At 42.6% G+C, this 26,129-nt stretch overlaps 1 protein-coding gene across 2 annotated transcripts; it reads right to left on the bottom strand.

Moving 5' to 3' along the window:
• Window positions 1–97: 97 nt before the first annotated feature.
• Window positions 98–26,022, bottom strand: RhoGAP100F (Rho GTPase activating protein at 100F). 2 transcript variants are annotated; one of them, XM_090178542.1, is made up of 8 exons: window positions 24,949–26,022; window positions 20,002–20,141; window positions 17,667–19,587; window positions 17,413–17,591; window positions 16,313–17,345; window positions 11,077–11,237; window positions 3,907–4,108; window positions 98–1,597 (listed from the first exon to the last, which is right to left on the bottom strand). In XM_090178542.1, the coding sequence occupies exons 2-8, from the start codon at window positions 20,089–20,091 to the stop codon at window positions 1,251–1,253; spliced, it is 3,933 nt and encodes a 1,310-aa protein (XP_090034668.1). In that variant the 5' UTR covers window positions 20,092–20,141; window positions 24,949–26,022; the 3' UTR covers window positions 98–1,250. The 2 variants fall into 2 exon arrangements, with proteins under 2 accessions (XP_090034668.1, XP_090034669.1); XM_090178543.1 differs by having other exon boundaries at window positions 17,413–17,588.
• Between the last annotated feature and the right edge of the window lie 107 nt (window positions 26,023–26,129).

The raw sequence follows: 26,129 nt of genomic DNA, 5'->3' as shown, positions 1-26,129 counted from the left end.
AGGGGAAAAGTTACAAAATGCACCGCTGATGGCGCTGTAATCAGATCGCGTTAAAATAGAAACGTTTTTTTTTTCAAACAACACATTGTGAGTTTTATTCTTATATAAACAGGGGAAACATACAGTGACTAACTTCCTTTCTTTGCTTTTTTATTATTTCATTATTACGCTTCTTTTTTGTTTCTTAATTTATATTTAATTTATATTACGACAGCCATATTATGTTTTTTTTTCAGTAATTGTTTTTTTTTCTGTTAACAGTATTTAGAAAGGAAGTTATATATATATTTTTGTTTGCAGACACCAATTTTTGTTTCAAATTTAAACAAAAAATTTCTTTCGGTGAGTCTTGTTTTTCTGTATTTTTTGTAGGAACGACGATATTTATGTGGAAATATGAGGGATAGGGGGTTTCAATTTTCGCGTTTTTTTATAACTTTGAAATCTTTTCAAAGTTTTATTGGTTTATTATAAGACGAACACCTTCACTTTTTTATTTAAACTCGATTTGTTTTTTTTTCCTGTTATAATATTTATTGATCCTAAAATGGTAATCTTAGACAGATGAAGGGGATTTTTTATTAATTTACTTTATTGTAATCTCTTTCGACTATTTATATATATAGCAGGGGTCATTTCTCAACATACAAGTCATGAGGAATTTTTAATTTTTTTCTTATAAGTTTTATAACAATTTTGATACACTCAATCTTTTGTTATTTATTTTTTTCTTTCTTATATTTATATAAACGGTTTTACGTGGGGGATTTTCAGAGGGTCGTATCTGGAAGGTGGTAGGGGTTTTTGTTTGTGTTATTACTTAACCTAGAGAGTATTTAGGTTGTATAACACTTAATACATTTTGTTTTGAAACTTTTTTTTTGTCTCCAAAGTTTTTTATATCGTTATTTATTTTATTACGGCAGTGATACGAAACCCAATTATTAATCTCTGATATTTTGTATATTTTATCCCTCTTAAGCGTCCCGAACTTCCAACTTGGCTTATTATTACGTTAATTTGTGTGTGTTTTTTTCCCGCGTTTATCGGTATAAACTTTCGGTATCAACCGTTTTCTCTTTATAATTTCAAACAATTTTTATAGCTTTTCTCTTAAATCATTTATTATTTTTCTTTAAATCCGTTTTTAAAATTTCAATATTAATAATTCACGTTTTTATCGTTCAGTTTTTTCTTTGCGAATGATGTAAGCGGTATTTGTTTTTTTTTTGTTAAACATCGGTTGGTCATCAGCAGGACGATTCCGGTAATGATCTGGGAACCATACCGGAAGTAGCGGTACTGGTGGGCACAGTCACACTTCCGATCGAACTGACCCCGGTTACTGGAGCCCACGCCACCGCTTTCTTCTCGAGCGGCCCGGGCCCGCCCAGGGATCCGCTGCCGGGCCCGGGCCCCACCACCGAGACGCCGCCGGAGGAAGGGTGCCCAGGAGCGCCAGCAGCGGCGTTGATGTTCTTGTCCGACGTCGACCTCAGCACGGTGGAGGTCAAACGGGAAGACTCGAGGGGGGGCAGTGCGCCGCTGGTCACGGTCACTGACGGCGCCACGCCGCCCTCACCGACGACCATTGTCGCTGCAAATACACAGCGTGCAAACAAGGCCCACTTATTATTTGATTACACCAATAAGAGAGAGAGATCGCTTCGAACACATCAAGTTAGGCTCTCATTTAGGGGACACACGTTTTCGTGGCAAAAGTGTTTCAGCGCTAAAATACACACACGTATAAGAAGCAGTTGAGATTTACTATAGTTCAATATCAGCCTAACCGTGCCAAAAGGTCGAAAAGTGCTAGTAAGAGCGGTGAACCATCCGAGCCTCAATTTCTTTCCAATGTTGAAAGTGTCCATTTTTTGTCCCAAGAAAGAATGCCCAATATGATACCTATACGTTATACCAGAAGTATAAATATATTTCTTACGAGCGAGGTATTCATTGCAGCTGGAAACATGTATCTTCGTAGGTTACGATTGTGAAGAAATAATGATTTTCTAATACTATTTCATGCGGGGAAATATGGTTTATCGATAGCTAAATATTCCGGCGCGATGGAATTTTTACATTTTACACCTTTAAACCTAGGAGAAACAAACACAAGGAGGACGCAGCTAGCCTTTAAACACGCTAACGAAGGGTTGTGTACGAATTTCATTGGACAAGCGTCACGAGCCTTTACGCGGAACGTTTTACGGGCGTGGGGGGAAGACAATTTCCGAATTTTCCCCTTCCGCCGGCAGCAGGCGCTAAAGCGTCTAACCAATGAAAAACGTACGCAAGAAAATCCACGACTTTTGATGGGTTACGTTCTCTTTGTGTGGGGTGTTGTGTTTGTTGCTCCTAGTTTAAACGAAGCAATAGACGATTTAGCGGGAAATTGGCGCCCAACAGAACCAGCGTCGATCCTGATAAGGCACAAGTTTCATTTTAATGACCTAGATGGATACTTCTTACGTAAGATATATTTTATAAACTTCTGGTTATACACACGGGTGATTCTTCCCTGGGACAGAGATTGCTGTTGACGTTTGAAATTTTATAATGAAATTACGAATATTGACAATAATATTAATATGGAAAAATTTTAATTAATATTTTTTTGTAACGAGCCAAGTTTGACATTTTCAAAATCGGTATTGAAACTCCGGGTAAAGGCCCATTTTCATGCTCGCTGGTAGCGGATAAAAATTGTCAAAATTCGCATCCGCCACTCGCAAGCGTGAAAATAAAGCTAAAATATCTGTTTGAAACAGATCGACGCGGAAAGTGAAAAAGTGTGTGGCGGAAGCGGATTTTGTCGATTTTTACCCGCTACCAGCGAGCATGAAAATGGGGCTTAACGCCAACGTTTTATCACAAGTCTATGGTTATCTTCCATAAGCGTGTCAGTTAGTCAAACTAATTACTGGTGGCATATGTACAGATATAGAATTCAATCATTCGAAATTTAAAAAAAAGGATAAACCAATAAATTCTTGAAATAGCTCTCGGATAAAAATTTAACACGTGGATTTATAACTGACACACTTAAGTGTAACGTAATAATAAACTTATGGCGTTAGTTAATGATAAAGCCGAGGGGCTAACCACTCTTAGAAAATCTGTACACCGGATTACGCTTAGATTACCACTGTCAAAGGCAGGGACTTCAATGATTACGCGTAATCCCATTAGTACAGTCAAAGGTACGGCTCTGTACACCGATTACGCGGAGTGATCAGCCCCTCGGATAAAGCATGGTGCGGAAGGTGAAACGAGACAAAATGTGGCGTGCATTATAAGGCAAAACTCCCTTAAAAACGCGCGTCTACACTAACTACTCTGTATGTGGATAAATAGGGAGAACCATTTGGAAAAGTTAATTTCCCCGCATTACCCCGAAAATTGCGGCGAAGCTAAACTGATGGGCGTTTTTTAAAAATGACAAAAAAAATGTTTGTTTTGCAGAATTTTTTTTAATGAAAGAAAGTTGGCTTATAGTGGCTGCGACCAATTACGGAGAATAAAACTACGATTAGAAAAAAACATTATCCAAAGATTGGACAAAAATAAATATAAAAACAGAAAAAACCGATAAGTACTTTCGACCCCCTCGGTGCTGCCACGGGCTCCCCTTATCGGCTTATCGACGGAAACCTTAACGTTATGAAGTGCGAGAAACATTGATCATAGCAATGGGAAGTATTGACAGCGAAAGGGAACGCGCGGTAGGCCAAATTACGGGCCTATACTCGGTGCCAGGCGGGCTTCGTCAAAGGTAGGGCGGGGCATTCGAAGGGTCGAGGCTTAGCTGACGGTTCAGTCTGCGTGGGAAGCGTTTGACTTGGCGTGCGACTATAGGTCTGAAACAAAAAGGGGGAGAGATAATGGGAATGAAAAGCTCACCTCTTTTGGCCGGCCAGATGTCCAGCAAATAGCGGCATATTTCAATTGGTTTCCGGATGTTGGCGACTGGAGCGCCCCCGCTCTCCGTGTGGCACATTAAAATAGGTCCGAAACAGACGGCCAAGTGTTGAGAGGTCATTTTATTGCGGCTGCTACGGCTAGATACCAGCTTCAAGTGGTCCATTAAAAACAATACCGCGCACTATGGGAAATAGAATAAACAACGGGGTCAACTTTCGTTGAGAAAAATACGTACATTTTTATGGCGCTTTATACAAAATCAAAAAAACACATCAGAAGGTTAGGACACAGTGTTAGAGACTTAGAGTGGGACTTTCGTAGAGCGTAGGCCACTTTACATAATAACGGACGTTAATATTGGCTAAAGCCGTTTAATTGAGCATCTGTTAAAGGCGCCCCCGCAGCATTCGCAGAGAGAGAGGGATGGTTTTGGACGGATAAATTACGACGGTCAAGGTGTCCGGTTCTTCCACCGGGATCGCTAGAATGACTCCAGTTGGAAAATGACGGGGCCGTAAATTAGGGGTAAGCGACTTAGAAGTCACTCTGCTTATCGCCTCGGCTTTCCTACTGGACGTAAACATCTCTAAAGCCACGTTCACACTTACCCCTAGAATCGCTTCGTTTAGAGAACTAGTTTCCAAAACCAGCGTGAGAAATCGCTTCGTGTTGGTTCGGGAAGCGGCTCGTCCAAGTCGGTTCGCTTAGAATCGCTTTCAGAACGAGGGGCTAACCACTCTCTGATAATATGTACACCGATTACATAAATATGAAAATGAGTACAGCCTTTGGTAGTGCTAAATCTGTACTCACTTACGTAAATTTTAGTTGCGCTAAAACGGCGCTATTTACTGAGCCAGGAACCCATACCTTTACTTGGAATGCTTATCCTGCCGTATCACGTATTTTAAGATCACTCGGACGGCTTTGGCCCCGCCTACGAGAGAAAAAATCCCCTTTGCGCGCGCTCCCCTCTCAGGTTGTTGTTTGTTAAGTTAACATAGTGACGTCAAAAAAACCGTCAGCCACATCGGGACGAAAATCTGCCACGATAAACATTCCAAGTAGAGCTATGGATTTCTGACTGAGCGATACCTCGGTTTAAAAGGTTTCCACAGACCCTACTTTAAGGATTTTTTTACAACTAACCAAAATTAGAATAAAATTGGTATTTATGTAACATTTGCTAAAATTTAGTTTGTCAAAACCAATATTACCACTACTCAAAATGATTTCCAAACCGAAATGACATTTTTGGGGGTAGTAAAGGTAGTATAGTCAATTTTAGTACTTAATAAAATACGAGAGAACTGGTCATTAAAATAGGACGTGGGTATTTACTATTAAATTTGGTTTGAAAAAATAGCTGTTAAATTATTCGCAAACATTGTCTTCGACCGTCGCACGCCTGTGATACATCAGTGTAATTATCACGATTAAATTTAAATCATGATTCAATCATTTTTAATCTTTGATCAGCCAAAGCTACAGATTTAATTTTAATCTAATAATCATGATTTAGTCATACGAGGGTGTCCTAATAATCATTGGAGTGAGCTGCCCCTCGCTCAATTATCTGTAATAAATTTTTACTAAGACCTATTTCTAGAATAGCCCCGCTCATTTTTTGGTGAATTTCAAACGCGGCGTGTTATAATTTTATTTCAGTTGCGTATTTTTTTCGTTAGACGCGCTTACATTTTTAGCTATGACGTCAATTCTACGTCACTTCACACATAACTATCAGTAATTATTTAGACTAACAGACACACTTATGGAACGTAATTAGATAATTATGTAGAACTGACTTCATAGGATCCAGATATCACTAATGCAGAGCTCCCACCAAAATCTTTAAAAAAAATTTGGAAAATAGGTACTTTTTACAATAAAAATAAGGTAAAATAGGGACCAAATTTTTCAAAATTGGAACCCCATAAGATCGAATGTAAAATTAAATGAGACATTTTTTAAATTTTACAACCTAACAATAAACCGTCCTTGAGCAGAGGTATAAAAATATTTTAATCCTATGATGGTTTCCCTGCATTTCACGAAAATAGATTACTTTAGGAACCAAATCCCGATTTTAGAGTAGATTAGGGGCCTTGCAGAAAAATAATAACATTTGGGTATTTTAGGGATCTAAAATGAATTAGGATACGTCACAACCTGGGCTCACATTAGCTTTGGCGGCAGTTTTCAATTTGTATTAATAGGGAACTAACACTCCGTAGCTTTAGCTGTGGCCGCTATGTTGGGTAGAATTGTTTTTCAATAGGAAAAAGCGTGGGCGACATCGTGTAACGTGGAACTGTTAGCTACCTATGGATAATTTATTTTTATTACAGATGGTATTGTGTAGAAACTTAAAACGAGACAACATTTTTGCAAAAACATTGTTGGTCAACACGAGTCTCAATTCGAGCTTCTTCGTGTGAATAAAAAAAATATTTCCACGTTGTACGAGACAACGAGGCCTAGTGCGCCTATTGGATAATCCGACACTGTGTTGGCACAAACGCTTTTGTTGGCAGTGGCGGCGCTAGGGGGTAAGCCCCAAAATTGTTCCATGAGATAAAATTATTTATAAATAACTATGAAATAATTGTCTATAATGTATATAGACATTTTTTAGGTATCTCCTAGTAAATAAAACCAGTTCTGTTATATTTGGACTCTTTTTACTGTTGTTAGAACTTTTTTGTTCGTCATGTACATCACTACTTTATTTTATATAAGCATTTCGTTGAGAAAAGGGTGGTCCCGGGTCGGGGGCCCATTTATTTGGTTTGCCTACCCTCGCGAAAATTCCTGGCGCCGCCACTGTTTGTTGGCAACGTTTTAGAGAACGGCCGGTTTTTATATGTTGTCTCGTATGAAAAGGCCTTTGGTTTTTTGTAGGTAGTGTTGGTTTTACAACTCTCCGTAAAACATACCAGCACTATTTTAATGCAATTGCTACGACTCTCTGCCAAAATGGCGTTGCACAGACGCGAAGTGAAACCAAATATATATTTTAATTTGGACAATGAAATATTTTTAAACTAAAGGTACTAACAAATTATCCGAAATTATAGTTTCTGTCTATTTAAACCAGAAGCAAAAACGGGGGTTAAAATTAGGGGCACGTGCGCCACGAAGCGAATGGACCGCAATATAAAATCATCTACGAGTGTTTTCCAACTTTGAAATATTAGGGGTGTGAAATCTTGTCAGATTTTCGTCGGAGATAAAATTATATATCGGGCAAACCTGTCGTCGGTGTCGAAAACCATTGGTTAGAAATACCTCAAAAAATATGTCTGGCTCACATAAAGGCCGAAAATAAGCTAAATTTTTGAAACCAAAGAATAGAGAATCTTGTTAGTTCCACAAACTTTGACGAATAGTCTTTGTGAAATGTTGGATTTTATTGAACGGGCTATTGTTTTTTTTTTAATTTTCTGCTCCTTCCGAACTAAAATCCTGGTTCAGAGCTGTAGCAATGGGGGGCCAATTTAAGAACGACCTTGCAGTACTGTCAATCGAACAAAGTTTGAAAAAATGTTATGAAACAAAATCATAAAAAATATCTAGACTTCTAATCTCTTTTTAGTTCGAATCAGGGTTACCTTACATTTTCCGTGTAAAACCAATAATTTAGCACGAAAATGCATGGTAACCCTGTTAAAAATAACGTTTGCTCCACCATTGCCCATTTACAAACTTCCATTATGTGGTCCGCCTGTTCTCGGATTAAAAGCGTACTCTTTTTACTCTGAAACGTTTGACTCGCCTGTTCCGCGGGCCAGGAGATTTACTGTGCCACATAGAACTCTTCGCTTGTTCCGGAGTATTAGGGCTATTATGTCTACAAATCCTCAAAGTAAAGAGAGTAAACATACTTCATCAAAATTTATCTGCTTTATGGAAAAATGTTTTTAACGGGACTGGAACTATTTGCCACCAGAACAGGCCGGGAAAAAACCACCTACTATCAAAGATGATGCAATCGGTGAGATTTGTTTGGCGTTGGCTCTGGTTTCCTATCGAGCTATTGCAAAAAGCCATTTAGCTCCAATTACGGTTGTATACTATTGGACCGAATCCCATTGAACCGAAAAGTATTTTCATTTATAGCCCAACATGGCGGGATTCAGTTGAATGGGAAATTTAAATCTGGTTCATTTTCACTTCGGGTAGGTTAGTTCAGGTTGGGTTAGGTTAGGTTAGGTTAGTTCATGTTGGGTTGGGTTAGGTTAGGCTAGGTTAGGTTGGGTTGGGTTGGGTTAGGTTAGGTTAGGTTATGTTAGGTTAGATATGGTAGGCAACTATTTCACGTCGGGTCTTATCAAGGTTATTTTCCAAAATTAAACCCGGAAAATATCAAATTTCAAGGGGAAAAGGTCTAAAAATACACGTCGGTACGAAATAATAAATATTTAAGACATAGTTTAGTCCAAATTAGATATACTATCGTCACGTAACCTACGATATATAAATTATATGTATCACTAACGGTATATTGAATGAAAACCGCGCAAAACGCGGTTTTCAGTCGATTGGAATTCGGTTGAATGGTACATTCGGACGAATGGGATTTCGGTCCAATGGTCTACAATCCCAATTACACTCGTTATTAAAAGTCTAACACCGAAAATAGTAATAATAATACTAGATAGAGGTACCAGCGGCTTACCTAACCATCTATTACAAATTTAGATTGCGAAATGTTTCCTTAAAAGCCCTTTAAATCTACTATTTTTCCCCAGTGATCGAGTCAGGAGGGAATTGCAACTTTTTGCAGTACGATAGAAGAACTATAAGCGTTTGACATCCGTATGGCGTTACATGACCAAGCGCAATCTTATTGTAAGTGCCATTGAATCACTAATCGAATTGTATTAAAAAAAAAAGGGCTGTCCAGTGATTAACTAACGTCGTAAGTCTAAGAAGGGGCGGCGAGTGACCATAGAATGCTAGATAACACTGTTCAGTCTTTGGCGCCGAGAGATATATCTTAAATGGAAAAAAATCTAACACAAGTGGTATATAAACCAACAGACTTAAGTAGGCTTAATCCTAAGGGCCCGGAAACTTTCCTATTTGTATTGGGGTCTCGAGTCGAGGCTAAAGTTCCAGCCTAGGGGCCCTGGTGGTGGTTAATTCGACACTGCTGAACACCACCTAACTGGCACTTATATAATTTAAAATGTGGATTCCACGCCGAATTACCACACTGTAGAATAAGTCTGACATAACTATTGTAAAGCTAGTAATGATGAGAGGGAGAAATTAAGAAAAATTGGTTCAAAGTAATTAAAAATACCGTTAACGCGAAAACAAAAGCGTGTGAAATTTAAGAACAGCATTTATGAATAAAAATCTATACATTTTAAATCGTTAGATGTAGTACAAGGTAGAGCTCTGCGTAACAGATAAATTAACTGGCGAAATTTCGATTAATCGCAAATATTTTGGTTAACTGTTTATTTATGGATATTATCCATGGATAAACAACGATCTAACATGCAAAAAATAATGTATATTTTCGGATAATTGTAGGTTATGGATAAAAATAAAATAAGTGGTTGATTTTTATCCAAACGCCGAACTCTAGTCCAAGGTCATTCTGTAGATTTAACTCAATCATCCGGGTGAGATTGAGGTCATCGGCATATTTTTCTATCGTTGAACAGACTATAGATCTAATAAATTTCCCCTTTGAACTCTCATAGCCACTACCATAAGATCCCCATAAACAAAGGTCTAGGCCAAATATTTGACGATCACATACCCGTTATTAAAAGGTAGGTATTCAAAATCTGCACGTCCTAGTGGTTATATTCTCAACTAGACATTTCCCCAAATTAATTTCGAGCATTGCATGATGAATGCGCGAACGTTTTGAAGCTTAGAACCACGCGAGCCCTTAGCACCTTAGCTAAGGCTTTTTCACAATTTTATCACTTTCAAACATAAAATTAACACTCATCGTTGCAAAATAATTCATTATAACCTAAAACTAGATTTAGAAATAAGATAACTTGTTTCTGAAGGTATTTATATTTCAAATTTGAGGTTTAGACCATTGAGTTGGGAATATTAATTTAGAGATCCAATCAAATCTGCTCCCCGCGAAACAAGTTTTTGAAAAATACGAATGTGCCGTCTGCTCTAAAATGACGAGCAAACGTTATCATATGACCCGTGGCGCCATCCATTATTTTGAAGAAAAAAAATCTTTTTGCTTGAAAACGCGTCTTATTTGAACGAATCATTGAGAGATAGACGGCGCCACGGGTAGAATGATAACGTTTTCTCGTCATTTGGGACGCCGATGGGAGCAGACGACAGTATACTTATTTTTAAAAACTTGTTTCGCGAAATACTGAAATCCGACGTTTCGATTGGACCTCTAGATTAATATTCCCAACTCAATGGTTTAGACGCGTTTTGTGTGGCTGCTCTAAAATGTAAGATAATATTTCAGATGTAGAAATTTTGAAAACGAAGATGGCGCTACTGCGCTATCGTCGTACGTTAATTTTCTTATCTCCAGGACAACGTCGTTAACATGGGCCCCTATGGTAGACCTTTGCTTATGGGGGACCTTATGATAGACTTATACCACTACGTGTAAAATGAGTTTTAAAAATTTAAAATCTACCGCAACACAAAGGTGGAGTCTATGCTGTCTATCTTCCGGGAATCATAAAAACAGAAGCTTCATATTCTTCGTTAACCTCGATACATTTTGGGTTAAACTCCGTATGGCAAGGACAATAGTGGTGGTTCATTGGGCGACAATTTAGAAAATTTTATAGCTCGACGAACTTCAATTTCGTAGTAGCAAAACCAAATTGAAAACAACAATTACCCTATCGAAAAAACAAGCCCACGTGAGTGACGCAATGTAAACGAAGCGAGTGTATCACGCAACGGGTCTTAAACGTTTCCGTTAATGGATATTACTAATGCTGAAAATCGTTCGAATTCTTGGAAAAGGTGAGTGGAGGGGACGGCTAAAAAGAGCCAAAACGTATTAGCTTTTATTTCAGGAAAAGGCAATTTCGCATAAACGCTATAAACAGAGTGCTTCTAAGGAGCCACGGATTTCGCGAAAGATAGCGGACGAAAAAATGGGGTTTTTTCGAAAAAACTCACCCGATTAATCTTGGGCAGACACTCTAGGATACTGAACATGAGTTTGGCGTTGCCCTCGGGGTCTTCCGGTAGGCACACGGACAGGCCGTCCACCAACATATCGAAAAGGCCTTTGGCGAAGAGCGGTTCCGGTAATTCTCGAAGATAATCCTTTAACAAACCTGAGCGAATCAAGGACAAAAACGAAGCCGGAGGTTAAAATATATCAATCCTATTTGGTACGAATAGACGCTTCAATAAGAGCGTGGAGAAAAACGGAGTTGTGTCGTAAGATATTTATTAAAGCGTCGCCAAGGGGATAAAAGTTATCCCCCCCCGTGTAGTGCTGTTCACATAATCATTCACTCTAAGCATATGTAACGTAATTACTCATAAGTATGCCACTAGTTAGCTCTATTTCTTCACTAACGGTTTGTTTCACAGATATTGCGTCATACGTACCCTACGTAATATTTGATGTAATATTTGATGTCATCAAATCGCAAATGCCGATTATGCCGTCGCACAATTATCTTTACGTCTGATAAACCGACGGCCATTATTTTAGTAAACAAATCTGTTTGAACAACCAAGGCTTAGGAGTTAGAATGAGCTACAATATCGTGTTGAGGACTGTTAATGCAATAAATTTGCAAATTAATGAAGTTTTCGTAGACTCAGGTTCTAAAATAAATTTGAATTGCCAAATAAAAGAAGCAGGTTTATTGAAAAAAATAGTTGAAATTCAGGTTGAGCTTTTCTGGGGCATCTACATGGTTGGAATTTTTGCAGATTCTTTTGAGCCTAACTCTTGGTATGGGTATTAATAACGCTGGTGGAATATCCCACTTCAACGACTTGTTCCATTTTCGGAAAGCGATCACTGAACCGCGTTGGTCATTTTCCCCAACCTTTTCGTTTTCTAAACTACTCATTATTTAACTTCATCCGCACTAACCAGGCGAGTTTAAAAATTTTAATAAATCTACATTAGGCTGACTAAAATTCCTTCTCAATTTAGAGGTTTTCCATTGGCTTAAATACAGCTGTTTGTACTTTGTAGCCAATAGTGTGACTCCCAAAATTACTAGGATGAATAAAAAGGTTAAAATCTAACGTAGTCCTCCTTTTTACTGGTTCGTGGTGAAACAAACCGTTAGTGAAGATTTTTAAATGGAATAAAGGTACAGTGGCATACTTATGAGTAATTATGTTACATATGCTCTAAGTATAAATAAATAAATTATTGATGAGCACGTTTTCTCCATGATAAAACCCCGTAAGCTTCTTTTAGCTTCCCTTCGATATTGACGGACAAAATATTTTCGGTTGGTGGGTTAACAAATTACCTGGGTAGCCAAAGAAGCCAACTAAAATCCATAAGTCAAACCGTGTCAACTAGGATTTTTCCGCAAACATTTCCGTTAGGCCTAACATAATATTTTCGCGTCTTTCTCCTTTTGTAATTCATTCCTTATTTTTGGAACCGCCTTAAGCCGAAACGGCAAGAACCATGATATAAAAATCGGCTTTCACTTCCAGCCTCCGCGTACTAATACATCCTAACGAATTGCCGAATCGATTTTACGCGAGCGTCTATTTGCAAAATCCTACTTTGAAATACGCCATAAAAACCGCGCGAGTCTTCCTTCAAACGTATCCGACTTGGTCGTCAGCCAGGGTGTCAACGCGACTTCGAAATAATGGCGAAGAAATAAGAAAGGGCCCGAATTTCAGCCGTCAAGAGTCCAACCCCGCAAATAACTCCATTTGTATTCATTTTGAAACGCGTAACGCCGTCGCTGAATAAAATTTGAATAAACTTTAAAGCGCGTGGCGAATGTCGGAAAGACGCGACGATAGCTCCATCTATCCGAGTCACGGCGAAACAGATTTTCATACCAAACCTAGCTCCGTATAAAATAATCCCACAAGACGAGTCTGAAATAGTAGACAATCGGAGTGATTTCGCGAGATTTGGTACACGGAATGGGCATCTGAAACGTCGGATACTCGGACGTAGTTAGGTCAATCCTGATCTATTGAAAAACAATCGGTAGAAATTATAAAATACGTTGTATAGTTTGGAAATATTCCTCGGCTATTGAACCATCCATTCTCGTATCAGCCTGTATACGGCTGATGAGGAACGAAGCCAGGAATGTTTCAAAGATGATTTATCCGGCTACCTCGCAACCTTTTAGCCCTCTCCCCCCGCCCCCTGCCATCCATTCATATTTCTTTCACCCTCACTTTCGATTTTGCTCATAACTTGAAGCGCTTCCCCCTCCGTAGATAGGTGGGGGTGAAAGGTCAAGATCGAATGTAATATTTAACATTTTATTACGACTAAGGAAAAAAGAAGGTGACAGCGTTATAAAGGTAGAGCCGTTTCCCGGAACAAGCTCTCAAAGAGTAAAAGAAATAAGAGTGGCTGCGAGTCAATAGATAAAAGATAAAGGCTATTTCGGAGGGCGTAGAACTTTCGGGAATGCTTCGAATCAGATGCTCACGCGGAGGCCAGCGACGCGGTGCAGTTTACACCCGAGTATTAGATCACAGGGGCCCCAGAAGAAGCCATTCAAGAGAGTAATAATAATAGCAAAGCTATAGAAAAATAATAATAAAACAAGTCGTCCCTCGCGAGCAATACGCCGTACCCCCCGGATAAAAATAAATATAATTTAGTCAAATAAAGCATCGCTGCGGGGAGGGAGGGAGGGGGGGGGGTAATAATTTTATACAAAGGGTAGGAGGGAGTAGGGATAATTCGACGCCAACTCCATGCGCCATTTCCTCTCAGGTTCTTGATAGGGCGAAACGGTCGTCGCTGCTAGTGGCGGTGGTGTGTTTTGCCCGCAAAGCGCGGCGGCCATGCTCGGAAGCCATCCCATTATATCGAAGGGGACGAAGCGTGAACATCCGTAAAGCGACTTACTGTGACGGAACGGGGCCCCTCGAACGCGTCTCGCGTCAACGTAAATATCCAGCGATAATAAGTCGTCCTCGCTGGGATGGCGCGCGGAGAAAGAGGGCTCGTCCGAAGGAATGGAGGCGGTGGCAAGCTTCTAGAACTAATTGCTTTCAAAATATTCTTTCGCGAATCCCGAAATGCGACTAATTACGCGTAGCGATTTCCGGGTCAGGCGAGTAGGGCCGCCTTACGACTTTTGTTTCCCCAACAGTATACGTTCGCCCAAAAAAAGAGAACCTCCCTTTCGTCGTTACGAATATTCCCAACAAAGGGGGTTGAAACGTTTAAATTGTAGCCAAGGAGGATTTACGAGGCGATAAAACGACGGCGGTATAACCTCTCCTTGGCGTAACGGACGGACGCCGATAACGAACGAGTGTTACTCGTCGCGGTTGGTCCAAAGGGTTAAAGAAAGCCCGCCTCTCCCAGACATCACGCCGAATAAAAAATAACCCTGACGAATATATATATAAACGGGGATCTATTTCTACGCGAACTATTTTACTCGAGAAGAACGTGCGCGCACTTACAGCGGAGCCCTCTACCGGATCGAAGAAAAGGGTTTTTCTCGCCGGACTTTCGCTAGTCGCGGATAACGATTTGGTACCAATAAATAGTCCTTATCTCGGTCTTATTATAGAGTCTTTGCGTTTTATTTTTCTCCCTTCTTTCCTTTAGCCCGGGCTATAACTTCCTTTCTTCATTCTCAATTTCTGGGCGAACTTCTTTTTTCCTCCAGGGGCCACTGAACCCCGGCTTTTTGAAAAAGCGAGATGACATTGATTTTTTCTCCGATCCGTCCCCTCCTCGAAGTGATTTAAGAAACAATGAAGATTTTCTCGCGGAGCTCGTGCCGTTTTAAGAACCTTTAGAATCACTCTTACAGTCGAATGGTGGATTATCGAACCGAGGAGTGAAAGGGTTGACGTTTCGGAGAGAGCTCCGTTTAACCATGGGCCAAGTAATGATAAATCCAGGACATGACTTTTCTCCAAAACGGGTACAGCCGCGCTAACACGCGACTACTATCGCCACCTATCGGAATAATGTTTCTATTGCGGAAATACGTCATTTTAGGAACAAAATTTTAAAAACCACGTGACTGGAGAAAGTGGAGATAGTAATATTTTCAAATGTAAACCTTTGTTCCTTTTAAAAACATGATAATTATCTGTATATAAGGCAAGTAATTTAAATATATCTAATATTATAAAATAATTGTATTATTCTAAAAATAAATTAAAAGTTTTATAACCTATTTTCAGAATTTAGCAGAATGTTTCGTCAAAACACTTTCGTAGGGAAACATACCTGGGGCCTTGCTTTGTTGGTTTGGTATTTTAAGCCAAAGCTGAGTCTTAAAAAATTCATCACTTAAGTGTTTAGTACACAAAAATGTGTCGTAGTTTACTTTCTCAACTGTATAGCCCGGTTTATATTTAGCTAACCAGTTAACCCATTGTTTGCATTGTATAGGTTTTTGTTTTGGCTTTGGAAATGCCACAAAATCTACATGTAAATAACGAGAATCGCTATTACATTTAGGAAATACGCAATGTTTTACTTTACCCATCTTACTCAAGTAAAATGATAAATAACCGTCGCGTATATTTTGAAAATTCAACCGTTACTATAATTCATATTTATTTAGACACCACTAGATGGCGCCCAAGAAACCGGAAATTACTGCTAGAATTTGTCCCCAATTTTTTTTTCATCCACTTTTCCTCCCCCCTCTAAAATAGCCGCTTGTTATTTCTAGGAGATGTCGGATTTAGTACGCGCGTAGGTACGGGAGTCATGTCCTGGATTTATCATTACTTGGCCCATGGTTTAACGAAGGATTTTCTCGACTTGATTTGCAATTATCGCTTTTCTACGGTTTCACCTTCGTTGACTCACGCGTTCGCCGCCGCGCCTAATAATAACGCTTCTCCATTTAGAAGAGTCCGGTTCCCTTTAAAAGGTTTGGCGCGTGAGCCCAGTGTTTCGTTCTTTCATACCATTCTCTTTATTTTAGGAGCGACGATATTTATACATCCAGTCGCTTAATTCGATTTGGGTGTTTGGGGTCGTTTCTAATTTAGTTTAGTGGATTACGTTGCCGGACAAAATTATCCTGGGGATAAAACTGAATAGCTTGATTACTGGTAACTAACCCGTACGGATAAATCAGAAGAGCGTGCGCTTCTGGTATACACTCCTGGCGGAAGAAGCTGCTAAAAAAGAAACGCGAAGGAGGGTGGATGTTAGGAAGAGGAGGCTAAGAGGGAACAAACTTACTGGTAATAACGTTAATATCGGGAACGTGGTCGGAGGAAAGATCGACTCCCTTGGGGTCTCGCTCCAACGCCTCTCGCAGCGTCTTCTTTCGCACGGCCGAGCCGCAGAGGCGGTAAATGGCCACGACGTCTAGGCCTCTCTTCTCGACTTCTTCCACGCACCTTCTGACGAGCACGGGGACCCCCGAGGGGGACCCTTCCCGAGTGACCACCGTCTCCAACTCCACGCCGAAGTAAGGGGTCGCTCCGCTGGCAGCGGCGGGGGGAGTCGCCGCCAGCCGCTGGAATGTCTGACGAGGATCTCGGTAACGCAATTTGAGGTAGAGTGTCCCTCGCGGTTCCAGCTTGAGCGCCACGCTGTGCGAAGGCGATTCCCTCAAGATGGTCAGCAGATGAATGGTCCCCTTGTAGCACAACTTATGCCGGAATTGGGGGTCCCAACTGTACAGCAAAAAGGAAACTTCGCAAACTTCCACAATGTCCAGTTCGAAGACTTCGTCCCAGTCGAAGCTGTGGTCGCCCGTTCGAACGACTGTTCTGGCTTTGTGCGCGCGGTCGCATTCGATAACGCAATACAAGTCCCGGAAGTGCTCCTTCTGCGGGTCGACGCTTCCGCCAGCCGCGCTTCCGGAAGAGGCGGCCGCCGTTGACCTGAGCCCGCGACCGGCTAACAGGTGCACCCAGAGTAGGCCGCTGAAGCCGTCGGCTTGCAGCACCGCTTCCGAATCGCGCTCGGGTTTGTATCGGAAAAACTCGCGCGGATTCAGCGTCAACAAATGCAACCGGTCCTCCGACGGTTTGACGGGAGTCGGATGGGGCACCACGGCCCCGACGGTCCCGGTGCTCCCGGACGAGGTGGGGGCTATCCCCGACGCCAGCCCTTGCAGGCCCATTTGGCGACGGAAGTAGTCCAGGCTGCCGTAAACGGAGCCCAGCTGCCTCTGGTGCTGCTCGTAGTCTCCGTAGAGAGACGAAGAACGCAAGAGACTGCTCGAAGGATAGAAACCTCGCTGGAATTGCTGGAGACGATTTTCCTAAACGTACGCGACGAATCAAGTCAAATCTATTCGAACGTACCCACCCCGAAACCCGAAAACGTACTTGTCTAATAGAATCCAGAAGACTCTCGGCACTGTGCGCTATTCTGGATTTCAAAGGTTGGGGAAAACGTTGGCTCCTTCGGACTTTCTCGTAAATAGCCGAAGTCGAGGGGGCTCTGCTCATCCAGGCTCGGTACTCGGCCGATGTAAAGACGCTCGGAGAATGCCTCAACATCCCTACTCGAAGAAAAGTACTTTGGTTAGCGTCAAAGTGAACGCGCTCCCGGTTCAAAAAGGCTAGCATTTACCACTCACCCGATCCAATGGTGGCTGAGGCTCGACTGACTCCTCCTCGATTTCGGTGCGCGTGTCTGTAGGAGCGGGTCGACGGCAATTCGGGAGCCGAGACGGCGCCGTCGCTCTCGTCTTGCGAGTCGTAATAAGCTTGCAAGGCGGAACTTCTGGGTTCGAAACGAACGCCGGCGGCCGGCTGCTTTTGCCGCCTGTAGTCGTGGTCCGAGACGCGTGCCCTCGGTAAAGAGTTACTTCGACTTTGTTGGCTGGCTCTGGCGGCGGAAGTCAGCCCTCGAGAGCCCAGGGTGTGCTGTCTTCGAAGCCAGGCGTCTCTGGAAGGCCCGGTAGTAGCCTCGGTGTCCGAAGCGCTCTCCATGCTAGGGGCCGCGCGCCTTCGAAGAATTCCTTGGTGTTGTCGGGCTGGTAGAGTGACCGTTCCGTCGTCGAAGCGACGGTTGACTCGACCCCTGGCTTGCATAGTTGAAGGGCCGCGGAGACTCGTCCTGAGAGTTCGGGCACCCACGGTTCCGTACCGGTCGAAGGTGCCCAAATCTCCGGAGCCCCCCAACAGAGGAATTCTCTGGTCGCTCTCCGCCCGCGGCAGTTGCCCGGAGCGCCTCAAGAGGGAGCCGTGCTCTTCCCAGTAACGCTGACGTGGGAACCCGGAGCCGCCCGTCCCAATGGCCAAAGGAGGCGGAGGAGGGGCGTGGGAAGGCGGCCCAGAGTTCGCCAGAGGAGGATGCCCGGGGTAAAAAGAGTGAACTTGCTCGGCTAGAGTCTCCAAAGTTTTGGCGTAGCGAAGTTGATCTTGTTGGTGGGCCGTAGGTTGCCTAGTGACCACCATCGTACGATTATCTTGCTGGTAAGGCTGTCCCGCGTACCATCGTGTGGTCTCGTCGTCTTCGTCGCGGTCCACGGGACCTCGCCCCATCGAAGAGGTCGTTTTCCTCGATCCGGGAGGGGGTTGAGAATTGTAATATAGCAGGCATCGGTCGTCCGGGTGGGTGGCGGGATGCGCCGCCGTGGCCTGGTAAGGTTGCGGATGATGCTGCAGGGGAACGGCCACTAAGGGCATGTCCGCCGGCAACCCTTTAGTGCGAGCGCGCATCAACTGCCCGTTCTCGTTGCTGTTAATCTCCTCGAGCGGCTCCTCGTCCAAGAGTTCGCGTTTAAGCACCACGACCGGGGGTGGTCGGTGAATCTCCTCAACCACGCCCATCCCCCCGGATTTTCTGGAAGACCCGCGACCGCTTCGACCCGAGGTCACTCCGCTTATCCGCGACCGAATGGTCAGCACCAGGCGCCTAGGAATGGACATGATGATGACCACGTCGTCCAAGCTCATGCGCCGTACGTCGACCAAATTGACGGCCAGGATTTCGTCGCCTACTCTTAAAAGTCCGCTGTCGTAGACGGCACTCTCCAGGGCGATCCGAGAGATGAAGACGCCACTCATGCCGATCCCGTAGCCCTCGGGCCCGTGCGTGCCCATTAACTGGGCCGAAGATTCTCCCTCGCGAATGTACAGGCCCAGCGTTTGTCCCGGCCTTTTGATTATCTCCACGAATTGCACCACGTGATGAGAGTCCGAGGCCGCTTGCAAGTACCGCTTGCATACGTCCGCCCCGGCCCGCCCCAAAGTCCCCGGGTCCAGCAGCCGAATGATCATTTCGCCCCGCTTCTCGACGGCCTCCATCAGCTGACCGGCCCCGGCCGGGTCAAAGTCATTCTCGACAGCCTCGATCTGGCGAAATATTTCCGTGGAGATGCCACTGACTTTGCGGAAATCCCCTTGCACCACCATTTCGGGCATTCTGCCTCCGCGGCCCGAGGGACCCGCTCCTCCGTGGTGGTGGTGGTGGTGGTGACCTCTACGGTATCCGCTACTCGTAGCGATCGCTTGACCGCCTTCCGTCTGAGTCTCGACTGATTCTCGCGCCTCCTAAACGAAAAGAAAAACCAAAGCAACCACTGGCGAGCGTTAATTGACGAACGGAAAGCCAGTGTCTGCCACCAAATATCGATCGAACAAAATACAAACGTTACGTTTCAGCTAGGAATGCATTCCTTTTTAAACTAATTAACGCGCTAATCAGGCGGATATTTTTATAAAATAGTCCATCTAAAAAGTTAAATATAGTTCTCGAAATGGACGGTTTGTCTTATATTTTTTCCCTCGGTGGCCGCTGGAATTTTTTTCGAAACGTAACGTTGGTCCATAAACAATATTTTGAGAAATAAACGGGTGCGGAAGAACCAAACGATAAACAAATACGGACAAAGAGAAGAGAAATAGAAAGCTAAGCTAGGAGGAAATCTAGACGAGTGCGAGTGTTTGTGAAACTTTTGGACGGACCTTTCTGCGACCGCAGCAAAGCATGGTTGATGAGATTATGGCCTTCACCTTTTCTCTGAGACGCGGAGGGCGAGCTCCGATCGAGGTCATGTGGGCAGAGGTCGAAGCCGGACTCGTAGAGGTCAAAGGTTCACCCACAGCTGAAATTCAGAGAGAGATACCCGACAATATACAAGGTGAAATAGCGATAGACCTACAATCGACAAAACGTAAATCAGATATGCCTCGTTTCGTTCAAATAATCACTCGCGTAAAAAAAGTGCTGGTTTTAAAGTTATCGATATTTTACTCGGGTACGGAGGAGACGGAAAGTGTTCGAGCGAATGAAATATCAACTATACCGTCCTGAAGGTATCCTCGGAATTGATAAACGGTATCAGTGACAAGGGGTTGGGATAATCTAGATGCTAAATGGCGGTTAGATTTAGAGGCGTCACTCTGAAAATTGCGAGTTGAGGCTGGTGAAGGATAAACCCTTTGATAACGTGAGAGCGGTTGCAATCTTTGTTGAAAGATCGCGCGAGCTCCCGTTTTTGATAGCGCCGAGCGGCGGCTTTTAGGCGTTGCCCAATTAATCATTATTAACGTCAAGAAATTAATGTTTAACAATAAACAAAAACCAATATTGGCTCCCGCGAGTCCTGGCGAGCCACGACCTACGATTCTAAGTGCCTAATTGACGACCAACACACAAAGAGACATAACGCTCATAAATTAACCCTATCACGTAGACCTCACTACCGCGTACGTACGATTGGAATAAACGCTAATGAGGAAACGAATATTCGAAGAAATCAGAAATCGGACGTGGAAATTTCGATTTTAGAAAAATACCGAAACGAAGACGGCGATTGTAAAGGAAGATATCTTCGAGCCTTTTGTTCGCGACATTAAGCGAGGATAGCTACTAGCAAACTATACAGCCTACACCAGTATTTATCCATCGCTTTAGAGCCAATAGGAAAATCTAGCTATTCCGACAGAAAAGTGAGATAAAAGCGGGTAGAACGCGGGGAGGGGAGAGAAAGTGTACGATATCGCTGTTGGGCAAAACATTATAATTCCATACCGGAAGTCAGGGCTCCTAATCTAACCGGAAATGTGTCTGAAATAAACAGAATTCCGGAACGTAATGCGCAAGTACAAAGCTACGAATGGATTTACCGAACACCAAAATGAAAGGCTGTTATAAGGGTACAGTCCGCGTGTCGCCTTAGCCTCGATAGCCGACCTACAAGAAGAAGCGACGAAAGGGGGTTAAACCGGAGAAAGGAGGGAGGGGGGGGTGAATAGGGCGACTCGGAGGGGGGGGGGGTGATGTATTTCTACCGCGCCAGCCTCTTAAATGGAAAAGTTCGTCCCTTTTAATTAAAAATTTGTTTATTAACCGGATTAGAGTGGCGGGTGCTCCCGTCTATGGCTCTTTTACCTAATCCAATTGAGGAAGACAGGGAGGCTTTTTCCCACCATCTTTTTCTCCGACAGAGGATTACATAACTCGATATTTAAATTTTCCAAAAATATTAAATTGCTGAGAACGAAACGCGGATTATTCTACTTATAAATGCCCTTCGTTTTAGGAAAAATGCCAGAATAAAGTACCTTTCAAGCTTGGTTTAATTCATTACTCAAAAGATAATCTACAGAGAAAGAGAGATGAGAGTAATAGACTGAGAAGGAAATTAATGTTTATTCGATATTTTTGTCCTTCGAAAGCTTGCAAAGTAAATGTCCCAGCAGCAACGACCGATAATTAAAGTGTGTAGCCCAAGGCCTCTTATCTAGATTGTGTTTGCCGCCATAAAGCAACTTTCTCAGACTTTCTCCGTTCTCTATCTCCTCCCAACACACACCCACTCCCTTTTATAAACATGTTTTGTTTGGTCATCCACGTACGCGGGTACTCTTTCTCCGCGAGGACTGGCCTTCGTACCCAACCTTCACGAGAATGAGAAACATTTTCGAGTCTTAACAACAAAAATTCTAAAGCGAACTTAACCAAGATTAGTTAAAACGATACCGACACAATATTTCAAAATAGATAGCTGATAATTCTTAAATTACTTTCAGGTTACAACGGGTAATAAACGAACTTATTTAGAAATAATTTTAAAATAAACTGTTGGAAAACCTACTTTTGAAATTTTGTGAGTGGGCGTGATTAATAGTGAATCTCAAGATTTTTTATTTATTTAAAAAAAACCACTCTATTCAACCGATTTACCAATCTCACGTTCGATAAAGAAACAAATATTGTATGGTAATATTGATTATATACCAGTTACGTTTATACTAGTGTTGTAAGTCAATTTTCCGGAAAATTTCATTCCATGATTAGTCTAAAATTGTTTGCAAATTTAAATAAAGCGGCATTTTCGTCTAATTTTTTCGAATCTAAAAGTAAAACTAAACCTCTAGACTAGTTTAAACTGATTAACAATGTTAATGTTTTGTAGTATGTTTACTGTTATTAGACATTTTATATCGATGAAAAGTTAAAAACATTAAAAACCTTTAAAAAGTAATTTATGTTTCAATTTTTTATTTTTCCGATTTGCGAATAATTTAACGCAATTCGGAAAATTTTCCGCATTTTAATTTTCCGGAAAATTAACAACACTAGTTAATACCGATAATTTTATTTTGTGACGGTAAACATTCCTTTACATCCAAAAATATAATACTACGGAATACGGACGATCTGGCCTATTTGTGATCTACCAGCGCCTGTAGAAGTGTTCAACACGCTTAACACAAACGTAATGCGGAGAAGCATCTTCGACCCCTGGATGCTGCTTCATTCCCCCACCTTAAAAAACAGCGTAAGGAAGCGAAACCAACCAATTTCGAACGAGAATTGAATTGTACTTATAAAAGCTTATTCCGTGGACAAGCGGGCATCTCGTCAGGAACTCAGCGAGGTGGTACGAGGCAGCGTGGAAACACAAACGACTGCTTGAATAGGCGGAATATTTAAGTTTATTCGCGCAGTTTCAGATAGAAACGAAATAGTGAAAACGGCCAAAGGGCAAGGTGGGCGCGCCGGAAGGGGGGGGGGGGGACCTTTCAAAAACATTCCATCCCATCTACGTATTTCTAGCATAAGGCGGAATCTAATATCAGGCCGCTATTTTTCCCAAAAGAGAGAACGAGAGATAGGGAGAAAAAAATACATATAATAATAAAAGAATACTTTAGAGCCAATTCGTGTAAAACCCACCGAGACTTTTTAGAAGATAGAGAAAAAGTTATAAAAAGGAGCCAGATACACGCGTACAAGGAGCCACCCCCTACGACCAAAAAAAGAGGGGGGTATGCCCCAAACGAATGCGCGCACAAAGTTATGCTTGGCGCAGTTATAAGCCAAGAATACCCACTCTCTCTGGCTATGTAGGGGACGGGGTTTTCCCTTTTCCAGAGGTATTTTATATGACACCCCCTTTAGGGTTCTCTTCTCGGCGCTACTCCCGACGCTTATTCTCTCTTTCTCTCTCTCTATCTCATCTGTATAGTCCAATACGGTCTCACTTAGCAATGACGCGAACGGCGGACGACATGGTACAGTCCGTTCGGAATAAGAGTAGGCCGCGAAGGAAGAGTCAGGTAAGGCCGGACTCGATTATACACTCGCGTATAACACTTCTCTTTCGTTCAACGTAGTTTTCAGTCAGAGCCACGCTGCAGCGACCCCCTTTTGGTCCTCTCTCTCTCTCTTTGAAACGCCTTTTTTCGGGCTTTGCCGCCAATATCGATCTAAGGGGCCCGGCGAAACTTGGCAACTTGCCAAACTTAGAAGATCCTAAATAATAATAATAAAAATTGGGGGGAAGTAAAAAAAATACCCACTGATTTTTAGTCCAAAAAATATACATTACGACTTTGAAAGGTCTAAAATCCAAAAGAACTCGGAAAAACCCCAGACACGATTTTCGAACGTTTATTTTAAAAATCATCATCATAAATTATATAGTTCGTAATATTGATAATAAGCAACGGTGAAACGGTTGACTTTCGCCGCAAATATTCCGTGGATTGAAAGGGGGGAGGAGGCGCAGCTTTAAAATTAAAAAGACGGTCAAAAAATAACAAACGCTTTTCGATCGTTAACCTAATTTGCTCTATATTGTTTTCTACCCCCCAATAGAAATCGGGAGGGCGACGTTTTTGAATATAATTAGTTCTCTAATCAATTAGGCGACGATGGGAGGGGCCAACGAGAAAGGGAATTTCCTCTCCCCCGCGCGAAATCCTTTAAATATGTAGGGCTAATTAAAAAAATCATTGCTTGACTAACTTGAGTTTAATGGTCATTAAATTCGAGAATGAGTACCACTATGATAGAAGATTTTTATATAGTTAAGCGAAATGACGGCATATTGACGCATTGCTAAATGATACTACCACGGTAATATATATTTTCATTTACTGTTTTTCGGTGGAATTTAAAAATACAAGACCAATTTTAGGTTTTCCCTTAGTTTATCGGAATGTTAAAAATTGCTTAATATCAGTATGTTAGTTTTTAAACGGGCATTTTATAGGCTCTATTATATATTTGAGACAATTTTAAAATAAATATCGATTGTTATACACATGTTGCTCATTGGGTTACAACGTTTTGGAAATATCCGGATTTTCCCAAGTAAATTTTTAATAGCGATTAAAATTGGATTAATGAGAGCCATAAATAAATAATAAATTGAAAATAATTGGAAACGTATATTTAAGCACTACAGGCGCGAATCTGGATGATCGCTAATTAGTTATCTAATCGTAAACAGCCATTAAAGATATCAAGGTATAATACTAGTGACGCGAAAAGTGATAAGGGGAATTCCCTCGCGAGTCAGGTGTAGGCCTGTACGTAGAGCGAAACAAAACGGAACAAAAACACGAGAGGGGCCAAGGCCCTTCCTCGATGTGGGGTCGTGCGGCGAAGAAACGTACCTGCTTTTATATAAGCCACGACGTGAAGCCAGCCTAACCGGGAAAGCAGCGGCAACGAGAGGGCGAGAGCGTCTCTTCTGGAGGCTTACGACTGAATTTTAACCAGCGCGTTTCCTTTTCCTCTCCTGGAAAGATTTACAACCGAATTTCACCCAATTATTCGTCATCTTTTTATTCCTACGTAACTTCCAGGGTCCGGTCCACTCTCTCGGTCGGCTCTGCGCGCTAAAAAACCACGAACACGGCACTGTATGTTCTCTTCTCGGCCGAACTTCGACGGTGGACGCGAACGCTAAGCCTAATCATTTGATATCGAAGAAGCGTTTTGTCGAAGCTGCCGCTCGACTACGGCCCGAAACTGAGAGATCAAAATCGGCGGACATGGACGTTTCTTTCTCGGCTATTCTTCCGGAACGGTCTTCTTTTCCCGCGGAAATCGCTCGCAAGCGTCGCGGTCGCGCGTTAAGCCTCGGCGTCCCGTTTTAGGCGTTGTAAACAACAAATTTTAGCCGAGGAAAAAAAGTGGCAGGGGGAGAAACAACGGTGTTTTCCGTACGTCGATACGATGATCTGGGTAATTCCAATGACTTGAGGGACTCTAACTGACGTGCATTAAGGCCGGTTTTGCCCCCGACACCGGTATAGTTTTAATACAGCGGGGGGGGGGGAGGGGGGAATGAGTGAAGCCCAACCTACTACTAGAGTCCTTTCCGAGATCTTGCGGGCTTCTTTCAGTAGAAGGAAGGAGGTCGCATCGCTCTCCTCTCCGGCTCTATTTTCACTCCTGGAAACACAGACGCGGCGGGGAGGGGGCCGCTACTAAACCGATTTTAATGAAAACTAATCTCGATTTTCGCCTTCCCCAGAAATCCTTCCTTCGTTATCTACGAAAATTGAAGGATTTTAATTTATTCCGTTATTTCTCTCTCGGTTTTTCCCCCTTCGTTATTTTCTTCTCCACCTCTGGCCGAGAGGTTTTTCTGGGGGGAAAATCCTGGAAAAATTTCGCTTCTAGATACGAGCGACTCTCCGGTTTCGCGAACCCCTCCTCCCCCCTTCTCTGCCTGGAACGCGTTTACTCCGCGCAGCGTCAACGTCGCCACTGCCCTCTGATGGAAAGAATCGGAAACAACTGGCGAGATGAGGGGGATCGAATTATATCAACCCCCTTTTTATCTACC

Source organism: Leiobunum rupestre, chromosome 6 (assembly GCF_980474605.1).
Source record: "Leiobunum rupestre chromosome 6, qqLeiRupe1.1.hap1, whole genome shotgun sequence".
NCBI classification, from domain to species: Eukaryota; Metazoa; Arthropoda; class Arachnida; order Opiliones; family Sclerosomatidae; genus Leiobunum; species Leiobunum rupestre.
The sequence above is the reverse complement of the archived record's forward strand: the minus strand, read 5'-3'. Positions and strand labels throughout refer to the sequence as shown.